The sequence below is a fragment of the Nerophis ophidion genome, linkage group LG11 (assembly GCF_033978795.1).
Source record: "Nerophis ophidion isolate RoL-2023_Sa linkage group LG11, RoL_Noph_v1.0, whole genome shotgun sequence".
Taxonomy (NCBI): Eukaryota; Metazoa; Chordata; class Actinopteri; order Syngnathiformes; family Syngnathidae; genus Nerophis; species Nerophis ophidion.
In genome coordinates, this window is record NC_084621.1 from 57,073,809 (window position 1) to 57,098,217 (window position 24,409).

The 24,409-nt window shown below is 39.5% G+C and overlaps 1 protein-coding gene across 1 annotated transcript in view; it reads left to right on the forward strand.

The window, feature by feature from the left end:
* Nucleotides 1–793: 793 nt before the first annotated feature.
* Nucleotides 794–24,409, forward strand: part of znf407 (zinc finger protein 407) — a 302,639-nt gene continuing 279,023 nt past the window's right edge. Inside the window, exons 1-3 of the mRNA XM_061916333.1 lie at nucleotides 794–878; nucleotides 7,739–8,378; nucleotides 9,295–11,358. Of these exons, the coding sequence (XP_061772317.1) occupies nucleotides 7,853–8,378; nucleotides 9,295–11,358 (2,590 nt within the window). The 5' untranslated portion in view covers nucleotides 794–878; nucleotides 7,739–7,852. The remainder of the gene's footprint in view (nucleotides 879–7,738; nucleotides 8,379–9,294; nucleotides 11,359–24,409) is intronic.

Genomic DNA, 24,409 nt, shown 5'->3' on the forward strand with positions numbered 1-24,409 from the left:
CATGCTTTGGAGCTGTTTTTCTGCTAAGGGGACAGGATGATTGATCCGTGTTCAGGAAACAATGAATGGGGCCATTTATCGTGAGGTTTTGAGCCAAAACCTCCTTCCATCAGTGAGAGCATTGAATGGTTGACCAAATACTTATTTTACACCATAATTTACAAATACATTTTTTAATATTCCTACAAAGTGAATTCCTGGATTTTTTTTCCCACATTCTGTCTCTCACAGTTGAAGTGTAACTATGATGACGATTTCAGACCTCTGTCATCATTTTAAGTGGGAGAACTTGCACAATCGGTGGCTGACTAAACACTATTTTGCCCCACTGTGTATGTGTATATATATATATATATATATATATATATATATATACACACACAGTGTATGTGTATGTGTATATATATATATATATATATATATATATATATATACACACACAGTGGGGCAAAATAAGGTTGTGTATAAATATATATATATATATATATATATATATATATATATATATATATATATATATATATATATATATATACATACACACACACACACACACACACACACACACACAGTGGGGCAAAATAGTGTTATAAGTTGATGTAAGACGATTTTACTCCCATAAATACATTACTCATTATTATCTCAACTAAATGCAGTTTTTTTCTTCTGATATCATTGTTAGGTTATGACACTTTGTGACAGCGGTTTCTCCCACGACACACGAACGCAGCATTGAGGCAAACGTCTGTGGTTGGTGGAAGAAAAGGAAAAGGCGGGCACAACTTCCGCCTTGGTGTGACGCGTGTCTCTTGCTACGGTACGCCATTTGTGTCTAGCAACAAAAAGCGCGGACGGCGGAAAGATTAGCAAATTCGAAGGTACGTATACGTTCTTTATCACATCCCTATGCGTTGATAGGTGTTTTAATACACCCTTGCTTTGCTGTTTGTTCAGCTGTTACTCTTTAAGTGACGGTTGACGTTATTAGCGCGCAGCGACACATTGGCTATGTTAGCCTCCTTTTTGGGCCTCTGCGCTGCCGTCGTTTTCTTAGCTTGACGGTGATTAAGACCCGCCTCCTCCTCCGCTGTGATTGGGCGACGCGCCTGAAGGCGCAATTCTATTGGTTCGTCTTCCCAAAGTTCAAATTACCGCTGAGAAACGTGTTGCTAGCAATTTAAAAATGCCACTCTGCCTAGGCTGCAGTATTAGTTGTTTAATATTAGATGTTTAATGTTAACTGTTTAATGTTAAGTGTTTAATGCCATAACGCACGTTCACGGGCTGTTTAGTTTGTGCAGCAAATGCTCTTTAACAACAGCATGCTACTACTGAACAATCAACACCCTTGGCCATAGATTTCTTATATAATAAAGACTGCATCTTAATATTGTGTTTAATTGTGTCCCCTCTTTAACCCATTAGTGCACTCTTTGGCATAATATCATTGACAATGCATGACACCAAACAGGAACCAAACCATCAATTGATTAACGTGGACCCCGACTTAAACAAGTTGAAAAACTTATTCGGGTGTTACCATTTAGTGGTCAATTGTACAAAACATGTACTGTGTTGTGCAATCTACCAATAAACGTTTCAATCAATCAATCAATCAATCAGTTTACTGTTTCTTCCGTCAGTGGTCAACAAAATAAACATCCATCCATCCATTTTCTACCACTTATTCCCTTTTGGGGTCGCGGGGGGCGCTGGCGCCTATCTCAGCTACAATCGGGCGGAAGGCAGGGTACACCCTGGACAAGTCGCCACCTCATCGCAGGGCCAACACAGATAGACAGACAACATTCACACTCACATTCACACACTAGGGCCAATTTAGTGTTGCCAATCAACCTATCCCCAGGTGCATGTCTTTGGAAGTGGGAGGAAGCCGGAATACCCGGAGGGAACCCACGCATTCACGGGGAGAACATGCAAACTCCACACAGAAAGATCCCGAGCCTGGATTTGAACCCAGGACTGCAGGAACTTCGTATTGTGAGGCAGACGCACTAACCCCTCTGCCACCGTGAAGCCCCCACAGTTTTACATAAACAAACAGTTGTACATTCATAAATTCAAAATGTTGCAGACCAAAAGGGTTTAGGATACGATAGGATAGGTCTTTATTGTCATTGCACAAGTACAACAAAACTTTGTTTTCAGTACAAACCTGTTCAAGTTAGACAAACAAACAGTGTACAGGAATATAGAACAAAAACGCTGATGGGTCGCCATAAGGCGCCCCGTGAAAGATGGGAAAAAGGTAAACGCTGGGGAAGGATGAGTAAAAAAAGTACAATCTAGACTGGAATCCTAAGGGGGCCCAGTCTGGAGTGGGAAAAAAACTCCATAGCAAAGCACATATACATATTACAACTAGGGCTGGGCAATATATAAGATATATCGCAGGTTTGTCTCTGTGCGATATAGAAAATGACTATATCGTAATATTCGTTTATATGTTCTCACACCGTTGATTTAAGCTGTGTGCATTACATTACTGGCGTGTCTCACTCCTTCTTATCTGTTCTTCTCACAGAGACATAAAATAAGCCCGCCTTCTTACGTACATCACATACTATCGCGTGCCTAGCGTCACACGCTCTCGCCGAGAGCTAACATTAGCCATGCTAACATTAGCATGGCTAAGTGAGGCAGGTCGAGTTGCATTTAGCTGCCGGCATTACACAACAGGCGTTTCTTACTCCTCGTCTCTCATTTTAACAGATGTGGAAAACAAGCCCGCCTTCTTACATACGTCACATACTCTCACGAGTCTAGCGTCATAGCTATCGCCGATCAGAGAGAGAGAGATGGTGCGAACTTATCACAAATGGAGGAAGAACAATAAATACCCAACATAAAGAGCAGGGAATCCATCATCTGGCGGTGGTTTGGCTCCAAGTGGAAAGATATTCAGCAGATAACAGTAATATGCTGTTCAATGCATATACTATGATGAGTAACCTGTGTGATGACTGTATTATGCTGATAGTATATATTTGTACCATGAATTGATTAACGTGGACCCCGACTTAAACACGTTGAAAAACTTAATGGGGTGTTACCATTTAGTGGTCAATTGTACGGAATATGTACTGTACTGTACAATCTACTAATACAAGTATCAATCAATCAATGCAAAGTATGCAGCAGAAGTGTTACTACAAAAAGGTAGCAACACTATTAATTTGTTCTTTCATTGAAAGTCACCCGTGAGAGAATGAAGAGTATTTAATGAATACAGTTTTGGTCATTTGACTTAGTTGTGATTTCCCTCTCTGCATGAAAGTTTAAAAGTAGCATATATTAATGCAGTATGAAGAACAATGTTTTAATGTGGACACATAGAATCATCATACTGCTGTGCATCAAGTATGCATCAAGTGTTCATTCAAGGCCAAGGGTAAATATCGTAATATATATCGTATATCGCAATATGGCATAAAAATATCGCGATATTGATAAAAGCCAATATCGCCCAGCCCTATTTACACCATACATCTGGAGATATCTAGCAACAGAGGGAAGGTAGTTCAAGGTCATGGTGGTAGGCCGCAGCTCTCAGGCGCTGACCATCCATTCATCGCCCCTACAGGATTTGCGTCGAGGGCGTTGGGTTGGGGGAGGGATGGGGTGTGTATGTGTGGCGTGTTTTTTTTTGTGGATGTGTGTGTGTGTGTGTGTGTGTGTGTGTGTGTGTGTGTGTGTGTGTGTGTGAGCCCGTAGTGTGTCTCTGTTCCGCGGCCTTGATGTATTGTGCAGTCGCTAGTCCAGAGTCAACAACAACAGGTGTGTATCCAAGGTTTCTCATAGTCATTGTCGACGTCCCACTCGGGTGAGTTTTTCCTTGCCCTTATGTGGGCTCTACCGAGGATGTCGTTGCGGTTTGTGCAGCCCTTTGAGACACTTGTGATTTAGGGCTATATAAATAAACATTGATTGATTGATTGATATTTCGGCTAACCATATAAACCAGACCTGGGCAAATTAAGGCCCGGGGGCCACGTGCGGCCCGTTAAGCTTTTCAATCCGGCCGGCCGGACATTCCCAAATATTTTTTTTAGATCGATTAATGGAAAGTGTATCTGCCATTATGATGTGCAGTCACATTTGCCAATGACCGTAAGTCTTCAACTATACAAACTATTTTAATGGTGGGAATCTGCATTTATGGATGATAAACCAGTTACTATGGTAATCTAATTTGTTACTTTGGTAACTAACGTCACAGTAGCTCAGACGAGGCACCAAGCAGTGCGGGTGGGAAGCATTTCCGCAGACGCGGAAGGAGATTTTCACAACAAAGTTCTAAAGCTTAGTGATATATAGAATTGAATAGAATATAAAGTACTTTATTGATCCCTGGGGGAAATTCAGCAAATATCAGATACATCAGACTGTAGGTGGGTTTATTTTGTACCCTTCGCGTTCATATTTCATTGTTTGTTGCATTTTTGTTGCGTTTCACGTGATTATTAAATATGTCGATTGAAAAGGGGTGTGACGTTCATATTTTGTCAGTATTCAGTGTTTTATCCTTCGTAGAAAAAAAATAAAAATTCATTATGTTTTTTTAAGGCGGTTTGTCATAACGATTTTAGCATTCAGTCAGACATTATTGTGAAGTTTTGTATTAGTGTTCCTAGAAATAGATATACCAGCCCACAGACACATTTTTTTTCTCTAAATGTGGCCCCCCTAGTCAAAACAATTGCCCAGGCCTGCTATAAACAATGTCAAATACAAGATGAACTTTCCTTTCCACGAAATATTATAAATACACTTTGTACACAACATAAACACTGTTCAATTATATACACAGTAAAGACTTGTGAAATATCCTTGAAGTTGAAAAACTTATTCGGGTGTTACCATTTAGTGGTCAATTGTACGGAATATGTACTGTACTGTGCAATCTACGAATAAAAGTTTCAATCAATCAATCAAAACAGTGTTTATAAACCGCAGCGATGGTCTACTTCCGGATTTACATTGCCGTCTTCTCCATGATGTCGCTATAGTAGAGACAATTTTAATTTTAAATAGGAAAACATCAGAAAATATTAATAGACAATAATTACAGAAATATATATATATATATATGTATGTATATATATATATATATATATATATATATATATATATATATATATATATATATATATATATATATATATATATATATATATATATTGTTGCTGAGATAGGCGCCAGTGCCCCCCGCGACCCCGAAAGGGAATAAGCGGTAGAAAATGGATGGATGGGATGGATATATATATATATATATATATATATATATATATATATATATATATATATATATATATATATATATATATATAATATGAACTTCTCTTGCTATATCATATTGCCTGATTTTTGCCAACAACCGAGCAACAAAAACAATGTGCGACTGTAAACACTAGAGGGCGACATTAACTCGTGTTTGACCAGACCGCGTTGCTGGGACGTTTGATCGTCTACAGCCGTGGTCAAAAGTTTACATACACTTGTGAATGACATAATGTCATGGCTGTCTTGACTTTCCAATTATTTCTAAAACTGTTATTTAATTGTTATTTTTTGTGTGATGGAGTGATAGGAGCACATACTTGATGGTCACAAAAAACATTTGTGAAGTTTAGTTATTTTATGAATTTATTATGGGTCTACTGAAAATGTGACCAAATCTGCTGGTTCAAAAGTATACATACAGCAATGTTAATATTTGGTTACATGTCCCTTGGCCAGTTTTACTACAATAAGGCGCTTTTGGTAGCCATCCACAAGCTTCTGGTTGAATTTTTGACCATTCCTCGTGACAAAATTGGTGCAGTTCAGCTAAATTTGTTTTCTGACATGGGCTTGTTTCTTCAGGATTGTCCACACGTGATGTCAGATGAAACAAAAATTGAGCTGTTTGGCCACAATACCCAGCAATACGTTTGAGTAAAGGTGAGGCCTTTAATCCCAGGGATACCGTTCATACCGTCAAACATGGTGGTGGTAGTATTATGCTCTGGGCCTGTTTTGCTGCCAATGGAACTGGTGCTTTACAGAGAGTAAATGGGACAATGAAAAAGGAGGATTACCTCCAAATTCTTCAGGACAACCTAAAATCATCAGCCTGGAGGTTGGGACTCGGGCGCATTTGGGTGTTCCAACAGGACAATGACCCCAAAGATCCGTCAAAAATGGTAAAGGAATGGCTAAATCAGGCTAGAATTAAGGTTTCAGAATGGCCTTCCAAAAGTCCCGACTTAAACGTGTGGACAATGCTGAAGAAACAAGTCCATGTCAGAAAACAAACAAATTTAGCTGAACTGCACCAATTTTGTCTAGAGAAGTGGTCAAAGATTCAACCAGACACTTGACAGAAGCTTGTGGAAGGCTACCAAAAACGCCTTATTGCAGTGAAATTTGCCAAGGGACATGTAACCAAAAATTAACATTGCTGTATGTTAGGGCTAGGCGATATATCGATATACGATATAAATCGCGGGTTTGTTTCTTTGCGATATAGAAAAAGACTATATCGTAATATTCGAGTAGACGTTCTCACGCAGTTGTTTTTAGCTGCAGGTATTACACTACAGGCTCTCCTTGCTCTTTCCTGTGTCTCCTTCTCACAGACAAGTTGGCGCACATTATTACATATGTCACATACTGTCACGTCACACATCACATACGTACACGCCCTCGCCCAGCAGAGAGGTAGCGACGTGGCTAACATTAGCTGTGATGCTAGCGGGTTGTTGCGAGAGAAAGAAGGTGCGAATCTCGTAACAAATGAAGGAAGAATTAATTCCCAAGAAAAACAGCACGGGGTCCTTAGCGGTGGTTCGGCTTCAAGCGGGAATATGTTGTAATAACAACTTTAATTTGTCGTGTGTGGGGCACAAGCGTTGCTACCAAAAGTAGCATTACTGTTAATATGAAGCATCATTTGAAAAATCACCTGCTAATACCTTTAATATATACAGTTTTGTTAAATTGACTTAGTTGTGATTTCCTTCTCTGCATGAAAGTTTAAAAGTAGCATATATTAGTGCAGTATGAACAAGAATGTTTTAATGTAGACACATAGAATCACCATACTGCTGTGATTATATGTATTTACCATGAATTGATTAACGTGGACCCCGACTTAAACAAGTTGAAAAACTTATTTGGGTGTTACCATTTAGTGATCAATTGTACGGAATATGTACTGAACTGTGCAATCTACTAATAAAAGTATCAATCAATCAATCAATCAATCAATCAATCAATCCAGTGTTCATTCAAGACTAAGGCTAAGGCAAAATACCGAGAAATATATCGTATATCGCGATATGGCCTAAAAATATCGCGGTATTAAAAAAAAGGCAATATCGCCAAGCCCTACTGTATGTATACTTTTCCCCCTGCAGATTCGGTCACATTTTCAGTAGACCCATAATAAATTCAAAAAAGAACCAAACTTCATGAATGTTTTTTGTGACCAACAAGTATGTGCTCCAATCTCTCTATCACAAAAAAATAAGAGTTGTAGAAATTATTTGAATGTCAAGGCATCCATGACATTATGTTCTTTGCAAGTGTATGTAAACTTTTGACCACAACTGTATATTAACTTGATTACATTGCGTTTGTGTTTTGAAGTAGTTTACATTTTCTTGCATCTGAGTTGTGTAAGAGGGAAATATAAGTATCCAAACTAAAGTGTGCTCTTTATATCATTTTACAGAGGTGCTTAAGTCATCTTCAACTCGAGTCATTGTCAGAACTTTACGCAAACATAGCAAGAAATGCTATAGATAAGAAACACATACATCAGAAAAGGAGGCTCCTTTTGGACAAAATGCCAAAAAACGGGCAGCCCGATGATGTTGAGATGGAGGATGCCATAGCCAACTCAACTATGAAGCCTGAAAATGAGGAAGGGGAAGCCACCCGGAAGCTGCAGCCAGACTCTGTGACTGAAGATGCTAATACAATATGCACTGTTTGTGACTTTTCAGCAAAATGCCTGAGATCACTGAAGATTCACTATGCAAGAAAACATAAAAATACAAAAACACCTGAGAACAGTCCAAACCTCTCAGATGACAATGTAGGAGATGTTCAAAAAGAGATCGGCATGGAGACAGAAAGTGCTGCTGACGTTCTTGAGCCTGATGAGCCAAGCTTAGCTTTCCATGGTGATGGTTCAAGTAGGAGTTTTCTGATATCGGATAAGGAGGCAACTCAAGAGAGAAGAGTTAGCAAACGAACCCCAAAACCAAAGATTATCTATTCATGCAACTACTGTGGACAGGAATTTAGGGACCAGTCTCCTCTTGATGTACATATCCAGAGATACCACAGTAAAGACGCCCCATACACATGTGAGTATTTGCTTTTTGTTATCTAGTCATTTACAGTGCACCCGGGAAGTATTAATAGTGCTTCCCTTTTAAAACTGTTTATTTCACAAACTTATTACAAAATGTAAATTATTATTTTTCGTCCTCAAAATTCTAATCACCACATAATGACAATGTGAACAGTTTTATTTTTAAATGTACAATTTAAAAAAATAAATACTAAAAAAAAAAAATCACATGTACATATGTATTTACAGCCTTTGCTCCATACTTTGTTTAATCACTTTTTTTTTTTTACAGCCTCAAGTATTTTTAAATACAATGCCAAAAGCTTGGCTCACCTTTCTTTGGGCAGTTTCGCTTATTCCTCTTTGCAGCACCTTCCAAACTCCATCAGGTTAGATGGGAAGTGTTGGTTTTAATCCAGGATGTCTCTGTACTTTTCTGCATTCATATTTCTTGGTCTCTTTCCTAGTAGACTAAGTCACTAAGATGAATTCAGCAATGTACAGAGACATCTTTGATGGAAACCAATGCTTCCCATCAACCTGATGGAGCTTGAGAGGTGCTGCAAAGAGGAATAGGAAAAACTGCCCAAATATGCCAAGCTTGTGGCATTGTATTTAAAAATAATTAGGGCTGTAATTTCTGCCAAAGGTGCATCAACAAACTATTGAGCAAAAGCTGTGAATACTTGTCTAAGTGTGTTTTTTTAGTTTTGATACATTTTCAAAATGTATTTTAAAAACCTTTTCACAACAAAAATAAATGTATTCCATTTTGGAATAAGGCTGTAACATAATACAATGTGGACAAAGTGAAGCGCTGTAAATACTTTCCGGATGCACTGCAGCTATTCTATACCGACATCTGTTCATACTTAATGATTTAAAAAAGATGACTGAACTAGCTGTGTCTTTTGTCTAATGTCTTTCAGTTGGTGCTGAAGAGACCATGGGTGAAGAAGAGGAGGCTGAAGACACAGAACGTGCTTTAAAGATATCTCCTCCAGAAGTGATGCTTAAACGTCCGATGAGCAGAATTCAGCTGAAGTGTGCAAACTGCGATTTCAAGGTTTTCACACTTTCCTTGCTGGAGAGCCATGCTCGTGTCAAGCATCCCGACCTGGATTGGTACCGCTGTAAATTATGCAACTTCTTTTCTGCTACATATGAATGGATGGACAGACATCTTAGCTCAGACACCCATAAGGAACATCTCAGAAAGCAGAATAGTGAAGAGTCTTCTTCCACTGATTATGTTGAGAGGGTAAGCAAAGGAAATGGAGGTGGAGATGACTTAGCTGTTGGGGTCCAGGGATCACAAGAGGCAATGGAAGCTGCTCAGGCTGTTACAGAAGAAGAAGATGATGATTCGGAAACTATAAAACGGAGAAGAGGGAGACCAAAACATGTGTCTTCAACCAAATGTGGTTATTGTGGCTTAATTGTATCTAATGCCACCAACCTCGGTGTCCATGTCCGTCGTAAACACAGCAAGGATTATCTTTACCGGTGTACTGTGTGCAACTATAGCTGTGTCACCAAAGGGGACATAGATCGTCATTGTATCACAAAGAAACATATGAACCGTGTGCAACAGTGTGCAAACAACAGCCCCGCCAAACATCTAGAAAGCAGTTCACCTCAGGAACCCACAGATACACAATCTTCAGAACCAAATGAAACCTCAGAGAAAAGGGAAATGCAGCAGGACTCAGAAGGCTCCAAAGAACAGAGCGAAGATGATCTAATACTGCCACACTCAAGCTCAAAGGATGGCCAAAATGACCGTGTTACTTGCAGCCACTGCGATTTTGTAGCTCACTCTGTCTCTTCCCTCCATCTTCATGTAAACAGAAAGCATGCAAAAGGCTTTGAATATGCCTGTTTGGCCTGCAAATACTACGCTTTAACAAGCAAGGAAATGTCCCGCCACGCCAGCACCGAGAGACACAAGGAAAAAAGCCAGAGTTACCTGGCATCGCAAGAAAATGGTGGTCAAACATTCAGTAAATCTGAACATTTTTGCCTCACTGAAGAATCAAAGCTAAGTTCGGAACAAAGTCAGGACACAGTGGCACCTTCTGTCAGTATGGAGCCTGTTGATGCTGCAGACATCTTAACTAGCACAGCAGAGAAGGAAGCAGGTAGCATTAGATCTGCCACTGGTGATGATCAAGATTCAACGGACTGTACAGTGAGACAAACAGTCGAGTCAACAGCAGAAATTGATTTAGTAGTGCAACAGTCTCCGCAAGAAAGCCAAGAAGTTGACAAAGACATTGGAGGGATGAGCCCAGAAAATAGCTCTCTGTCGGTTCCAAAACTATCCACCGCTTTATCTTTTGATGCTTCTATTGTGTCTGTAAAAGCCCTCGCTGAGCAGGAGCAGGCAACGTTGAAGAAGCTTGCCCTGGAAGGCGAGGCTGCTGTTAAATGTTTGACAGGAGAAGCACCAGAATCCTCTGCGCTCCTGTCGCATGTTTATATTAAGACGTTCGAACAGAAAGAAAGGAAGAAAAAGAACCATGCTAACTTGAGCAGCACCGGAATCCGCTGTGATGATTGTGGCTTTTTGGCAGACGGCCTCAGTGGTCTGAATGTCCACATTTCAATGAAGCACCCGACCAAGGATAAGCCTTACCATTGCATGGTGTGTGGAAAGTCCTACTACACCGAGAGCAACCTGCATCAGCACCTGGCCAGCGCCTCCCACCTCCGAAATGAGCAGAACAGCCTTGAAGAACGACTTGAAGGTGGAGCGTGCTTCAAATGCACAAAATGCACGGACCGCTTCAAAACGGAACAAGATCTGTTTACCCACATCAAAGAGAAACACGACGAGCTGCTAAGACAAGTTAACAAATTTGTGCTGGAGGACACTGAACAGATCAACCGCGAACGGGAAGAGCACCAAGGCAACGTTTGCAAGTACTGCGGAAAAGTGTGCAAGAGCAGCAACTCCCTGGCCTTCCTGGCACACATTCGCACGCACACAGGTATGTATGCTGCATTTGTGCATTTCCTTATTACCTCACATGCAACACTGTGGATATAGAAAACACATCCATGTTTACATGCCATATTTTCCGGACTGTAAGCCGCTCCTTTTTTTCTACGCTTGTTACCCTACGGCTTATAACGGTGCGGCTTTTTGATAGATTTTTCTTCGCTAACTATTCAACAAAATTTTCATAAAACATCTGAATATATGTTATTGTTTGTGCTATGGCGCCATCTTTTGGGCCAGATTGCTCACTGCACTCACTATGCTCAATCGGTATTTCCTTCTTTTTTGTGTTTTGAGCCAGAAGTACAAGTGCCGTTCCGTCTACTAGTCATCCATGTCGGTTTTCACTCGTATGGTTTCTTCATTTATCACTACAAGCAACGTGTCTAAGTTTTAAAATATAACTAAACAATTCATACTAATGGGAATGAAACCAAAAAATCTTATGTGTTAATAACTCATTACACAACATATATCTGCGGCTTACAGTCCAGTGCAACTAATATATTTTTCTTCTTAAATTTAGTGGATGCGACTTAAATACGAGTGCGCTCTCTAATGCGGGAAATAAGGTAATGAGATTTTCCAAATCGGAGTGTTGGACTCCGCCAAGGCTGTTCTTGTCACCGATTCTGTTCATAACTTTTATGGACAGAATTTCTAGGCGCAGTCAAGGCGTTGAGGGGTTCCGGTTTGGTTTCCTCGTGATTAGGTCTCTGCTTTTTGCAGATGATGTGGTCCTGAAGGCTTCATCTGGCCAGGATCTTCAGCTCTCACTGGATCGGTTCGCAGCCGAGTGTGAAGCGACCGAAATGAGAATCAGCAGCTCCAAGTCCGAGTCCATGGTTCTCGCCCGGAAAAGGGTGGAGTGCTATCTCCGGGTTGAGGAGGAGATCCCGCCCCAAGTGGAGGAGTTCAAGTACCTAGGAGTCTTGTTCACGAGTGAGGGAAGAGTGGATCGTGAGATCGACAGGCGGATCGGTGCAGCATCTTCAGTAATGCGGACGTTGTACCGATCCGTTGTGGTGAATAAGGAGCTGAGCCGGAAGGCAAAGCTCTCAATTTACCGGTCGATCTACGTTCCCAGCCTCACCTATGGTCATGAGCTTTGGGTCATGAACGAAAGGATAAGATCACGTGTACAAGCGGCCGAAATGAGTTTCCTCCGCCAGGTGGCGGGGCTCTCCCTTAGAGATAGGGTGAGAAGTTCTGCCATCCGGGAGGAGCTCAAAGTAAAGCCGCTGCTCCTCCACATCGAGAGGAGCCAGATGAGGTGATTCGGGCATCTGGTTAGGATGCCACCTGAATGCCTCCTTAGGGAGAGGTGTTTAGAGCTCGTCCAACCGGTAAGAGGCCACGGGGAAGACCCAGGACACGTTGGGAAGACTATGTTTCCCGACTTGCTTGGAAATGCCTCGGGATCCCCCGGGAAGAGCTAGACGAAGTGGCTGGTGAGAGGGAAGTCTGGGCTTCCCTGCTTAGGCTGCTGCTCCCGCGACCTGACCTCGGATAAGCGGAAGGAGATGGATGAATGGATGGATGGATTTTCCAAAACTAAAAAAAAAAATAGACAACACAATACTGTCACGTTGCTATGACATCTTTTGAGCACAGTCTTTTTAGGTCACCCTACTGAGATCTGTCTGGGCCTTCTCAAAACTTAAAATTACATTTTCAAATATATTTTGACCCAAAATTGACTGGTTTTTAGATTTGTAAAAAAAAAATTGTGTACCGTAGCTCCAAAGAAAAACAATCCCAATGCATGTTGCTGTCACCTCCATGCTTTGCTGTCGGTATGGTGAACTTCTGCTGCTCTGAGGAGGAGCTTCTCAATCTGGTGACATTTTTTTCCATCCTGTGTGCACTTTCTTTTTCCACCATTTCTCCGATATATATCATATTATGTTTTTGAAATAATTAATTGTGGCATCGTCTTTACAAATATGGTACTTTGAGAATTTGTTCACTAGGGCTGCACAAAAAATAAATCACATTGCAACATTGATTCACATTACTTTAATTTATAAATGATGACAATTTGAACAAAACAAAAATACTTAACAAGTTACATCACAAGCAAATGGTGCTATTTCACTGTGGGACTCGTATGTTGCACTTTTGTAAGTAGCGATGTTACGTTCATGAATGAGTGGAGTCTTTTAAACGTCTCTTTCAAGTGAACAGCGAGAACTGATTCGCAATTACGAGCCATTCATTTGTAAGTTGTTTTTAATTCAAATTTTCATATGCGCGCCACTGAACTGGACTGAGTCATACACTGTGAAAACCTACCAAACTCATCCAAAGGAAACAAAAACTTTTGGATGCACTTTTCTTGTTGATTGTTTTGTTAAATAGTAGGGGTGTGGGAAAAAATCGATTCGAATACAAATCGAATCGAATACGTTGTGCGATTCAGAATCGATTCCCATTTTTAAAAAAATTGATTTTTTATTTTTTATTTTTTATTTTTATTTTTTATTTTTTTATCAATCTAACAAACCACTACACAGCAATACTATAACAATGCAATCCAATTCCAAAACCAAACCTGACCCAGCAACACTCAGAACTGCAATAAACAGAGAAATTGAGAGGAGACACAAACACGACACAGAACAAAGGAAAAAAAGTGAAACAAAAATGAATATTATCAACAACGGTATCAATATTATTTATAATTTCAGCATGGCAGTGATTAAAAATCCCTCATTTACATTATCATTAGACATTTATAAAAAAAAAAAAGAACAGTAGTGTTACAGTGGCTTACACTTGCTTCGCATACTCTGCTAGCATGTCAGCAGACTGAGGTAGATCCTGCTGAAATCCTATGTATTAAATGAATACAGAATCGTTTTGAATCGGAAAAATATCGTTTTTGAATCGAGAATCGGGTTGAATCGAAAAAATCGATATATTATCGAATCGCGACCCCAAAAATTGATATTGAATCGAATCGTGGGACACCTTAAGATTCGCAGCCTTATTAAATAGCCTAGATTAAATGCAAGCACACCAGGTAGTGGTTTACAATTTTGCATTCATTTATGTTTTGTGAAATGTTTTATTTTAGTTTATTAATTTATTCTAGATCCATTATTTGTAGGTCATATTTTTCCTGTGTTGTTAAAAAAAATGTGTAGAAAATTGTGTAGTTTTAACTGTACCACAACGTTTCTCAAGTGAGAGAAAATTCAAAACAAAGATGTCACTGTCAAAGCATTGGTAGAAGCTACCACCTTTTGGAACGTTTATCATGAAAACACAACCCAGATGAAATTCTAATACTATTTAACAATATTTCCTACAAACAGAGTACGAATATGTGAAATTCTGAATTATTTATGTCTTATCTTATAATATCTGCCAGACTGCCAGTGATTATTACCTTCATGAAAACGAGTAACTTGTGAAAAAATTATCAAAATAAAATATAACAACAAGCCAGGTTTTTGAACAGATCTTTGAACGGAACACCTCTTTAAGATCAGGCTCCTTTCAGAGTGCCATAAATCCCATCTCTGGTTATGAGCAGTTAATCTGGCCAGCGAGGTGCGCTGGCTATCATTTGTCAGCTCGCAAGGGAAGTGATTAATTAATTAATTTATTTTATGCATGGATACACTGTAGAGTGAGCAAACTGGATATGTTTTTGACTTGATTGATTTTTTTTTTCAGTCTTTCTATTAATTTATATCTGAAAAAAATCTTCTGTCAACTGATTTGAAAAACTACAATTGAAAGTAGCTTAAAAGCATAATTAGACAATGAGCAGTCTAATAATTATACAAAAAAAACCACTATGATTGCTTTAAAATGTAAGCACATGGCTGTAAACGTGTGTCTGCATGCGAGGACAAAACATCATCCCAGTGCATCGTGACAAAATTTTAAGCCCAAAAAAACGTAATTCACATATTTTGCACAATAGTTTTTGGCATGTTCTCTTGTTTTAAAAGCAGGTCATAGCTCTTTACTTCATTAAAATGCATGATCAGAAGCTGCTCTTACTCAGAAACCGACAAGTTGTTTTAATGTAAGTAAAAATCTGACAATTATACAGATGGGCTGAACTTTTAGTACCATGTCACGGCAGACTGGATAGAGCCATTAAATAAACTGAGAGTGCCATGGCACCATAGTGTGGGTTGGGCCATGAAAATGCTGGTGTAGGGAAATCTTGAATTTATGTAGTAAATAAAATATTGTAAGAAAGGGTGTTTTAGACCTTAAGTTTGGGGCAAGACGTGTTGACTTTTTAAACTTGAACATTTACGGCATTGTCTTTCAGATAGGTAAGTTTTAATTGGATATTTCCCTTCTCTATTCAAATCTTTAGTTTTAATCCTTTATCTATTATGTTTTGAGGGATAATATAATATGTCAATGTTTTTATTTTCCTGCCCTCACTTTGAGGTCATTTGTGTTACTGCCAAATATTAAGTTATTTACAACATTTTGATAAATACATCCAAATATTAAGTTAAACATAACTCATAGGTGCAAGGGGCAGATACAACCTCTTTTTGACTAACATCAATTCTGAAGCTCCTGTTTGCCATAGCCAGGTAAAAGCTGTTTCAGTAAAGGTGACGGTAAAGACTGATTGGACTTCAGAACATAGAGTAACGCTAATGGACCGCAGATTGGGATTCCCTGAGCAACGCTTGCATGGTCAGAGACATGTGCGACTCATAATTGATGTGTCCATTACGGAGACTCAGTTGTAATTATAGTCAATAAGTCTCTGTAAATGTGTTAACGCTGAGGCTAAAAGCATTGGAGGTCCAAAGAGAGGTGGGCTAATAATTTAAAGTAATCAATGCAGACGTATTCAAAGCCTTTAATTTCCCTTGTGTCTAGATGTCCACAGTTGTGTATGTGTGTGAGTGGTATAATGCCTGGTGAATGTGTGTATATGTCAGCCTTCATGGCTAGTTGATTATCCCCAATCCATTAAGATTTATCCTGTCATTTATAATGCAAAGCAGAGACTTGCTCAGGGCTTTGGCTGGGAAATGTTCGACAGGTTAAGAACATACGGTGTTCTGTTACATCTCCCTGACCATGTGTATTAATTGCTTTTAAAAACAACTTAATGCAGGAATGAGATGTGAGGGAACCATCAATAAATGCCCTTCTCCGCCTCGAATGTTTCATTCCCTCTTCTGCTCAAACATTAATGAGACTTGGGTTCCGTAATCCATTTTGTGCGTCTGTAAAAGGCTTATGTCCATGTTTGAGCTTGGTAATGCATCACAAGTACTTGCAACAGTAATCATTTTAATTTGTAAGTATATTTGTGCCAAATCTGGTCGATAGTTTCTAATATTTAGCTGGTCAAAGCTGTAAGAATTAGAGGTTAAATACAAGATTAAAGATGAGCAGCTATTTTGCTCCTAATAATTGTGTCTATAAATTCATACCTGACAACATAATTCTTTTCTAGTCGGTGTTACTTAAGGAAATGAAATCTGTGACACCAAAGTGTTAAGAGATGCCAACAGGTCAAGGGCACATTCTGAGCTTTCAAAATAATTTAGTTTGACCTTTTTGTTTTTAATTCTTAGGATTTACGTTTTTGGTCATGAAATGTTGTTTCCACTGTCATTTATGACTTTCATTATAGTGGAAAGCCACATTTTTTCCAAATTTTGACAGCATATGCCAGTTGTTATTATTGCTTAAGTTCCCTCATTATAGTGAGTTATTTACTTTTTATATGGCAGTCATTTATTCTTGGAATTTGTTTATGGGGCTGTGGAGCAGCGCAATGGGGGTCTGCCAGTTTGCAGGCTGGGAGCATGTCCAGATCCTTTTAATTACGACCTAGTTTTTATCCTCTTGATTAATCACTGAAATCAAAAGAAGCTAGTGGGAGGTTGCACACAGATTTGTCAATTTGTCCCTTAAAGGAAACGTGAGCACATTTCCATTTTGCCACTGAGCGTACGGTTGGAATTTGCATTTTTAGGTAAATTGGTCACTTTTTTCACTTGAGTGGGTTTGTCTGATTTAAGACTGAACATCAAAGTAATGGCTCCACATCACAAACATGCACATTTGCACAGTCAATGTAACATTATATAAATAAAAACGGATACAAGCACCCTGCTGGGAAGATATGGCAAAATCTTACAAGTTATACCTCTTTTTTGAAGTATAAATAATGAAATAATATTTTCAACTTCTATAACTGTTAGTAGATAAACAATGAGGGACTAAGGCAGTGACAATAACGATCAATTTCACAAGAGCATTTTGTTGAAAATGATCTTTAAGTAATCATTCAATCCCCTGCTGATTTTGTAAATTGACCCACTAACAATACATGACATGACCATACATTTTTCATAGGTTTAATTTAAGAGACAGAACATGAACTCAAAATAAAAAACAGCAACATTAAAATACATTACTGATCAAAATAAATAATGGTAATGCATTTATTAGTATTTAAATATCAAAAATAATTATTTGATCCCCTACCAACTAGCTTATATGCTGCACTGGCTTCCTGTGCACTTAAGATGTGACTTTAAGGTTTTACTACTTACGTATAAAATACTACACGGTCTAGCTCCATCTTATCTTGCCGATTGTATTGTACCATATGTCCCGGCAAGAAATCTGCGTTCAAAGGATTCCGGCTTATTAGTGATTCCCAAAGCCCAAAAAAAGTCTGCGGGCTATAGAGCGTTTTCCGTTCGGGCTCCAGTACTCTGGAATGCCCTCCCGGTAACAGTTCGCGATGCCACCTCAGTAGAAGCATTTAAGTCTCACCTTAAAACTCCTTTGTATACTCTAGCCTTTAAATAGACTCCCTTTTTAGACCAGTTGATCTGCCGTTTCTTTTCTTTTTCTTCTATGTCCCACTCTCCCGTGTGGAGGGGGTCCGGTCCGATCCGGTGGCCATGTACTGCTTGCCTGTGTATCGGCTGGGGACATCTCTGCGCTGCTGGTCCGCCTACGCTTGGGATGGTTTCCTGCTGGCTCCGCTGTGAACGGGACTCTCGCTGCTGTGTCTTGGATCCTCTTTGGACTGGACTCTCGCGACTGTGTTGTATCCATTGTGGATTGAACTTTCACAGTATCATGTTAGATCCGCTCGACATCCATTGCTTTCCTCCTCTCTAAGGTTCTCATAGTCATCATTGTCACCGACGTCCCACTGCGTCATTATTGTCACCAATGTCCCACTGGGTGTGAGTTTTCCTTGCCCTTATGTGGGCCTACCGAGGATGTCGTGGTGGTTTGTGCAGCCCTTTGAGACACTAGTGATTTAGGGCTATATAAGTAAACATTGATTGATTGATTGATTATGGGTTGTATTCAGTCATGTGACCTTTGAACAGAAGTAGACAAAGTGGTGGGCCACCAAACCAACATGGCTACAGTGCAGCAAACCGAGTGTGAACTAGCTGAGTACGTAATCTTACCATTAAAAGCAAACTGTGCAATTGAATCCATCCCATTAGCTCATCTAAAAAGAGATGTCGAGTGATCTCAAGGATTATCTGTTGGTCGCGTTCCCAGACATCTCGAACTATCTGGTGCTCCAGATGTCATTTTACATGGCAAAACAGATGAAAACTTGGAAAAGCACAGAGTTCTACATACTTCTTTTTGTGCGGCTCGTTCAAGAAAATTGGTATCAAAACTCTCACGGATAAATAATGCATCGTTTTTGCTCGAGTAAGGTTGCATTTTATGATTTAATTTGTGTGTACAGCAATGTTTGTTGCCTTGTTTTTGTTCTACGTGCCGTTTACAAGTACGCATGTTTTTCACCGTCTTTACCAAAATATAAGTATAGATCTCAACATTGTGTATGTGCTGAAAGCCTCATTTATGATTGCTGCTTTTGGTAAAAGCCTATCTATTTTAGATTTTGATCTCATTTCATTTATTTTATTTAGATTCGCCGAGTTGGTAGTTTACAAAACACTAATAGCAAAAGTGTGTTTTTAAGAACTCCAAAACAACATAAATTATAAATGATATTAAGATTGATTGATTGATTGATTGAGACTTTTATTAGTAGATTGCACAGTACAGTACATATTCCGTACAATTGACCACTAAATGGTAACACCCAAATAAGTTTTTCAACTAGTTTAAGTTGGGGTCTACGTTAATCAATTAATGGTGAATATGTATCGTTAATACTTAAATGGGAAATACTACACGTTAAAAGTATTTCAAACAAACAAAGCATTAATTGGTAACTTGTGTGTTCTTCGACTCTACTTTCTTAAACTGGAGTGCGTGACATTTTTGTCGTCATCTTTCGGAACATTTTAACATGTTTCGCCATTCTTGATTACCTTTCGAGAAACTCTGAAGAAACATTTATACTTTTTGCAATTTGAAACGTTTCAACAGCCTAAAACAACGCAAGAGTAAGGCATTTTTCTTCGAGAAACGCAAAATGCTGCCCAGAACGCTATGACAACAGATGCTCGCTGGCTCACCACTTTGAGCCAGGCATTGTTAATGAGCTGGATGTGATGTCAGCTGAATTCAACATGTACTTTGACCCAGACAAATGTGCCCATGAAGTAGACTGCAAGTAACGACTATTTTGAAATGTGTCAAGTCATTGACTATCTTAACGATTAGTCATCTAATCGGATTATGAAGTGACAACCTATTCAGTGTCTCTAATTTAGCCATCAACTTTTAAAAACAGGTTGAGATATGTATTACTTAAAAAAGATGATTACATAATTCAGGAATACAGTTACACAAAGAATAACTATTAAACTGTTCTCCGTTTTAAACCAATTTGTGTGTAAACAAAGGACAGTAAAATTAGAAGCAATAAAAACAAAAAAAACACCATAGCTATCTAACTTCCTCAAAATGAAAATCTATTTTGTGATGATGTACTTAGAAAGATGCACACAGGTATATTGACAAAGTTTTGCTGGTGGACTTATTCTGAAATGATAGTTGAAGATTTTTTTGGACAATTTTGTCTTTCTGGTATGAGCTAGTCAACACAACAGGGTTTTGGGGGGCATTAAAAGTCATTAAAGGGTAACATTATCACAATTTCAAAAGGGTTAAAAACAATAAAAATCAGTTCCCAGTGGCTTGTTTTATTTTTCGAAGTTTTTTTCAAAATTGTACTCCTCCCGGAATATCCCTAAAAAAAGCTTTAAAGTTCTTGATTTTCGCTATTTGCGATGCGACTGTCCATTTCCCTGTGACGTCATACAGTGCTGCCAATACAAAAAACATGGCGGTTAGCACAGCAAGATATAGCGACATTAGCTCAGATTCAGACTCTGATTTCAGCGGCTTAAGCGATTCAACAGATTACGCATGTATTGAAACATGTATGGAGGCAGATAGCAAAAACGAAATTGAAGAAGACACTGAAGCTATTGACCAAACGATCAGGACTTTCACATCTTGTGACTCTGGAGCAACTTAAATCTGTCGATTGGTAAGTGTTTGTTTCTCATTAAATGTGGGTATCTAGTTTCAAATGTACATACAGCTGGCGTAAATAGTATGTTAGCATCGATCAGCATAGCATGTTAGCATCGATTAGCTGGCAGTCACGCCGCGACCAAATATGTCTGATTAGCACATAAGTCAACAACATCAACAAAACTCACCTTTGTGATTTTGTTGACTTAATCGTTGCAAATGCATCTGCAGGTTATCCATACATCTCTGTGCCATGTCTGCCTTAGCATCGCCGGTAAAATGTGCAGACACTCTGGCACATTCAATGGAGGTCTGGCGGCAGATTTCTTGCCAGTGGTGCAACTTGAATGCCTCCCTGTTAGTGTTGTTACACCCTCCGACAACACACCGACGAGGCATGATGTCTCCTAGGTTCCAAAAAATAGTCGACAAAACGGAAAATAACAAAGCTGAGACCCGGTGTTTGTAATGTGAAAATGAAAATGGCGTGTATGTTACCTCGGTGACGTCACGTTCTGACGTCATCGCTACAAGACCGATAAACAGAAAGGCGTTTAATATGCCAAAATTCACCCATTTAGAGTTCGGAAATCGGTTAAAAAAATACATGGTCTTTTTTCTGCAACATCAAGGTGTATATTGACGCTTGCATAGGTTTGGTGATAATGTTCCCCTTTAAATGGATTTTGCGAAAATGAAGGTCTTAAATGGCATTAAATTCGATGTACAGAGGCATTACACATCCATCCATCCATTTTCGCGTGGGGTGCAGGAGCCTATCTCAGCTACAATCGGGCGGAAAGGGGGGTACAACCTGGACAAGTCGCCACCTCATCGCAGGGCCAACTTAGACAGACAACATTCACACTCACATTCACACACAAGGGCCAATTTAGTGTTGCCAATCAACCTATCCCCAGGTGCATGTCTTTGGAGATGGGAGGAAGCCGGAGTACCCGGAGGGAACATGTTTTAAAAAATTGTTGGACTGGGAGAATGGTCAATAAGTCAATTTAAGTTCAGTTCAGTTTCACTTTATTTCGAATATAACGAAATATTGTTATTTCATTACAGCACGTCCGAAAAGGAGTAGGAAGAAGCAGAGCTTATTTAATTCTACCCGCTTTCATATAATAGCTGTTTTATCCCATTTCGTTGTTCTCTGTTTGTAACAGAACAGTGAATAAATTAATACTTCTCCAAATTCGCTCAATGGGCATCAATGCGGTAAAACCACACATGCTATTAGCTAATCACAAGTCGGCCATTAAAAGGAAGCGGCACTTAACAATGTCAAATTCTGCAAGTTCCGCTGTCACTAGTACAACTGTCAGCTGCTGCTACTGCATTGCCAAGTTCTTCCAATTTTGTCTCCACAAACAGTTTTAAGATTTTGACCATACATCATACCTTTTTACGGTAAGATATGGCTCGGTATAGCTCGGTTGGTGGAGTGGCCGTGCCAGCAACTCGAGGGTTGCAGGTCCGATCCCCGCTTCCGCCATCCTAGTCACTGTCATTGTGTCCTTGGGCAAGACACTACCCACCTGCTCCAAGTGCCACCCACACTGCTTTAAATGTAACTTAGATAGTAGGTTTCACTATGTAAAGCGCTTTGAGTCACTTGAGAAAAGCGCTATATAAATGTAATTCACTTCACTTCACTTATATTTTCTTCAAAGTGGCATTAAAAATGGCATAAAACATTAAAGGGGAACATTATCACAATTTCTGAAGGGTTAAAACCAATAAAAATCAGTTCCCAGTGGCTTATTTTATTTTTCAAAGTTTTTCTCAAAATTTTACCCATCACGCAATATCCCGAAAAACGGCTTTAAAGTGCCTGATTTAACCGTCATTATATCCACCCGTCCATTATCCTGTGACGTCACAGAGTGACCACACATAAACAAACATGGCAGATAGCACAGAAAGGTATAGCGATATTAGCTCGGATTCAGACTCGGATTTCAGCGCCGTAAGCGATTCAACAGATTACACATGTATTGAAACGGATGGTTGGAGTGTGGAGGCAGGTACCGAAAATGAAATTAAAGAAGAAAGAGAAGCTTTTGAGCTAAATCACGACAGACAGCGGCACGGGAGGAAGCGCGGACGAATTTGTCGATCGCCTTCTAACCAACGATTGTTATGTTTGTTTGGCATTAAATGTGGGTGGAGAAAAAGGCTGGATGCAAATATAGCTACAAATGAGGCATAATGATGCAATATGTACATACAACTAGCCTAAATAGCATGTTAGCATCTATTAGCTTGCAGTCATGCCGTGACCAAATATGTCTGATTAGCACACTCCACATAAGTCAATAACATCAACAAAACTCACCTTTGTGATTTCGTTGACTTTATCGTTGGAAATGCATTTGCTTTGAGTGTCGCAGGTTATCCACACATTCTTGCCATCTCTGTGCTATCTCTGTCGTAGCATAGCTGTCGTCGGTACAATGTGCCGAACAAACGAGGGACTTTCGCATCTTTTGACCACTGGTGCAACTTGAATCCGTCTCTGTTCGTTTTGTTACACCCTCCGACAACACACCGACGAGGCATGATGTCTCCAAGGTATCGGAAAACAGTCGAAAAAACGGAAAATAACAGAGCTGATTTGACTTGGTGTGTGTAATGTGTTTGAGAAAATGGCGAGTCGCTTCACGATGTGACGTCACGGGTGAAAGTTCATTGCTCCGACAGGCGAACAATTGAAAGCCGTTTAAATCCCCAAACTCACCCTTTTAGAGTTCGGAAACAGGTTAAAAAAACATATGGTCTTTTTTCTGCAACATCAAGGTATATATTGACGCTTACATAGGTCTGGTGATAATGTTCCCCTTTAAATTAGATTTGCTGATAACTGTAGTGACCCTGAACACGCTACAGTATCTTACCGAGGAGAGTCTGCATCATCCAGATCTCTGACTAGCCTGAGACTTAAATGCTCCCTCATCACAAACATAATTTCAAGAAAAGTAAGGACCACTTCGACGTGTTTAGGGTAATATGTTCACTTACTTTCCCTGTTTTCACTAGAAATGTTGTTGCCAGTGGCCACAGTAATTTTTCCGGTCGTGCCTAACTTGTGCATGTTTGTTTCCATCTGGAAAAACACGAGCAACAACATCAATATTAGTGACAAATTAATTTGTCAGCAACAAGTTTTTATTTTCGCTCGAATCGTTGCTCCTCTACCATAAAGTACACAGATAAGGATGAGATTGAGACCAGTCTTGGCGAGATAATTTGGAAAATAGTAAGTCCGGCTAGACTTGGAAGAATGAAATGGTGTCGGATAAGTCTAACATTTTGCATTTGGCATCATTTTAATTCTATGTGTTTGGTGGCAGAGAAATATTGCCCCAGGAACATCACCCCTACTGTCAAATATAAAGGTGGATAGAGTCTGCTTTGCGGCTCCTTCTCTGCTAAAGGTAGAAAGACTTCACCACAATGAGGGGCTGATGAACGGGGCAGTGGACCGTAGAATCTCCCACAGAGCAAAAATCATGGCCTGTCCATGCTATGTCTGTGTAAGAGTGTAAAATTACAAAATTAACGCCGGATCAAATACATATTTG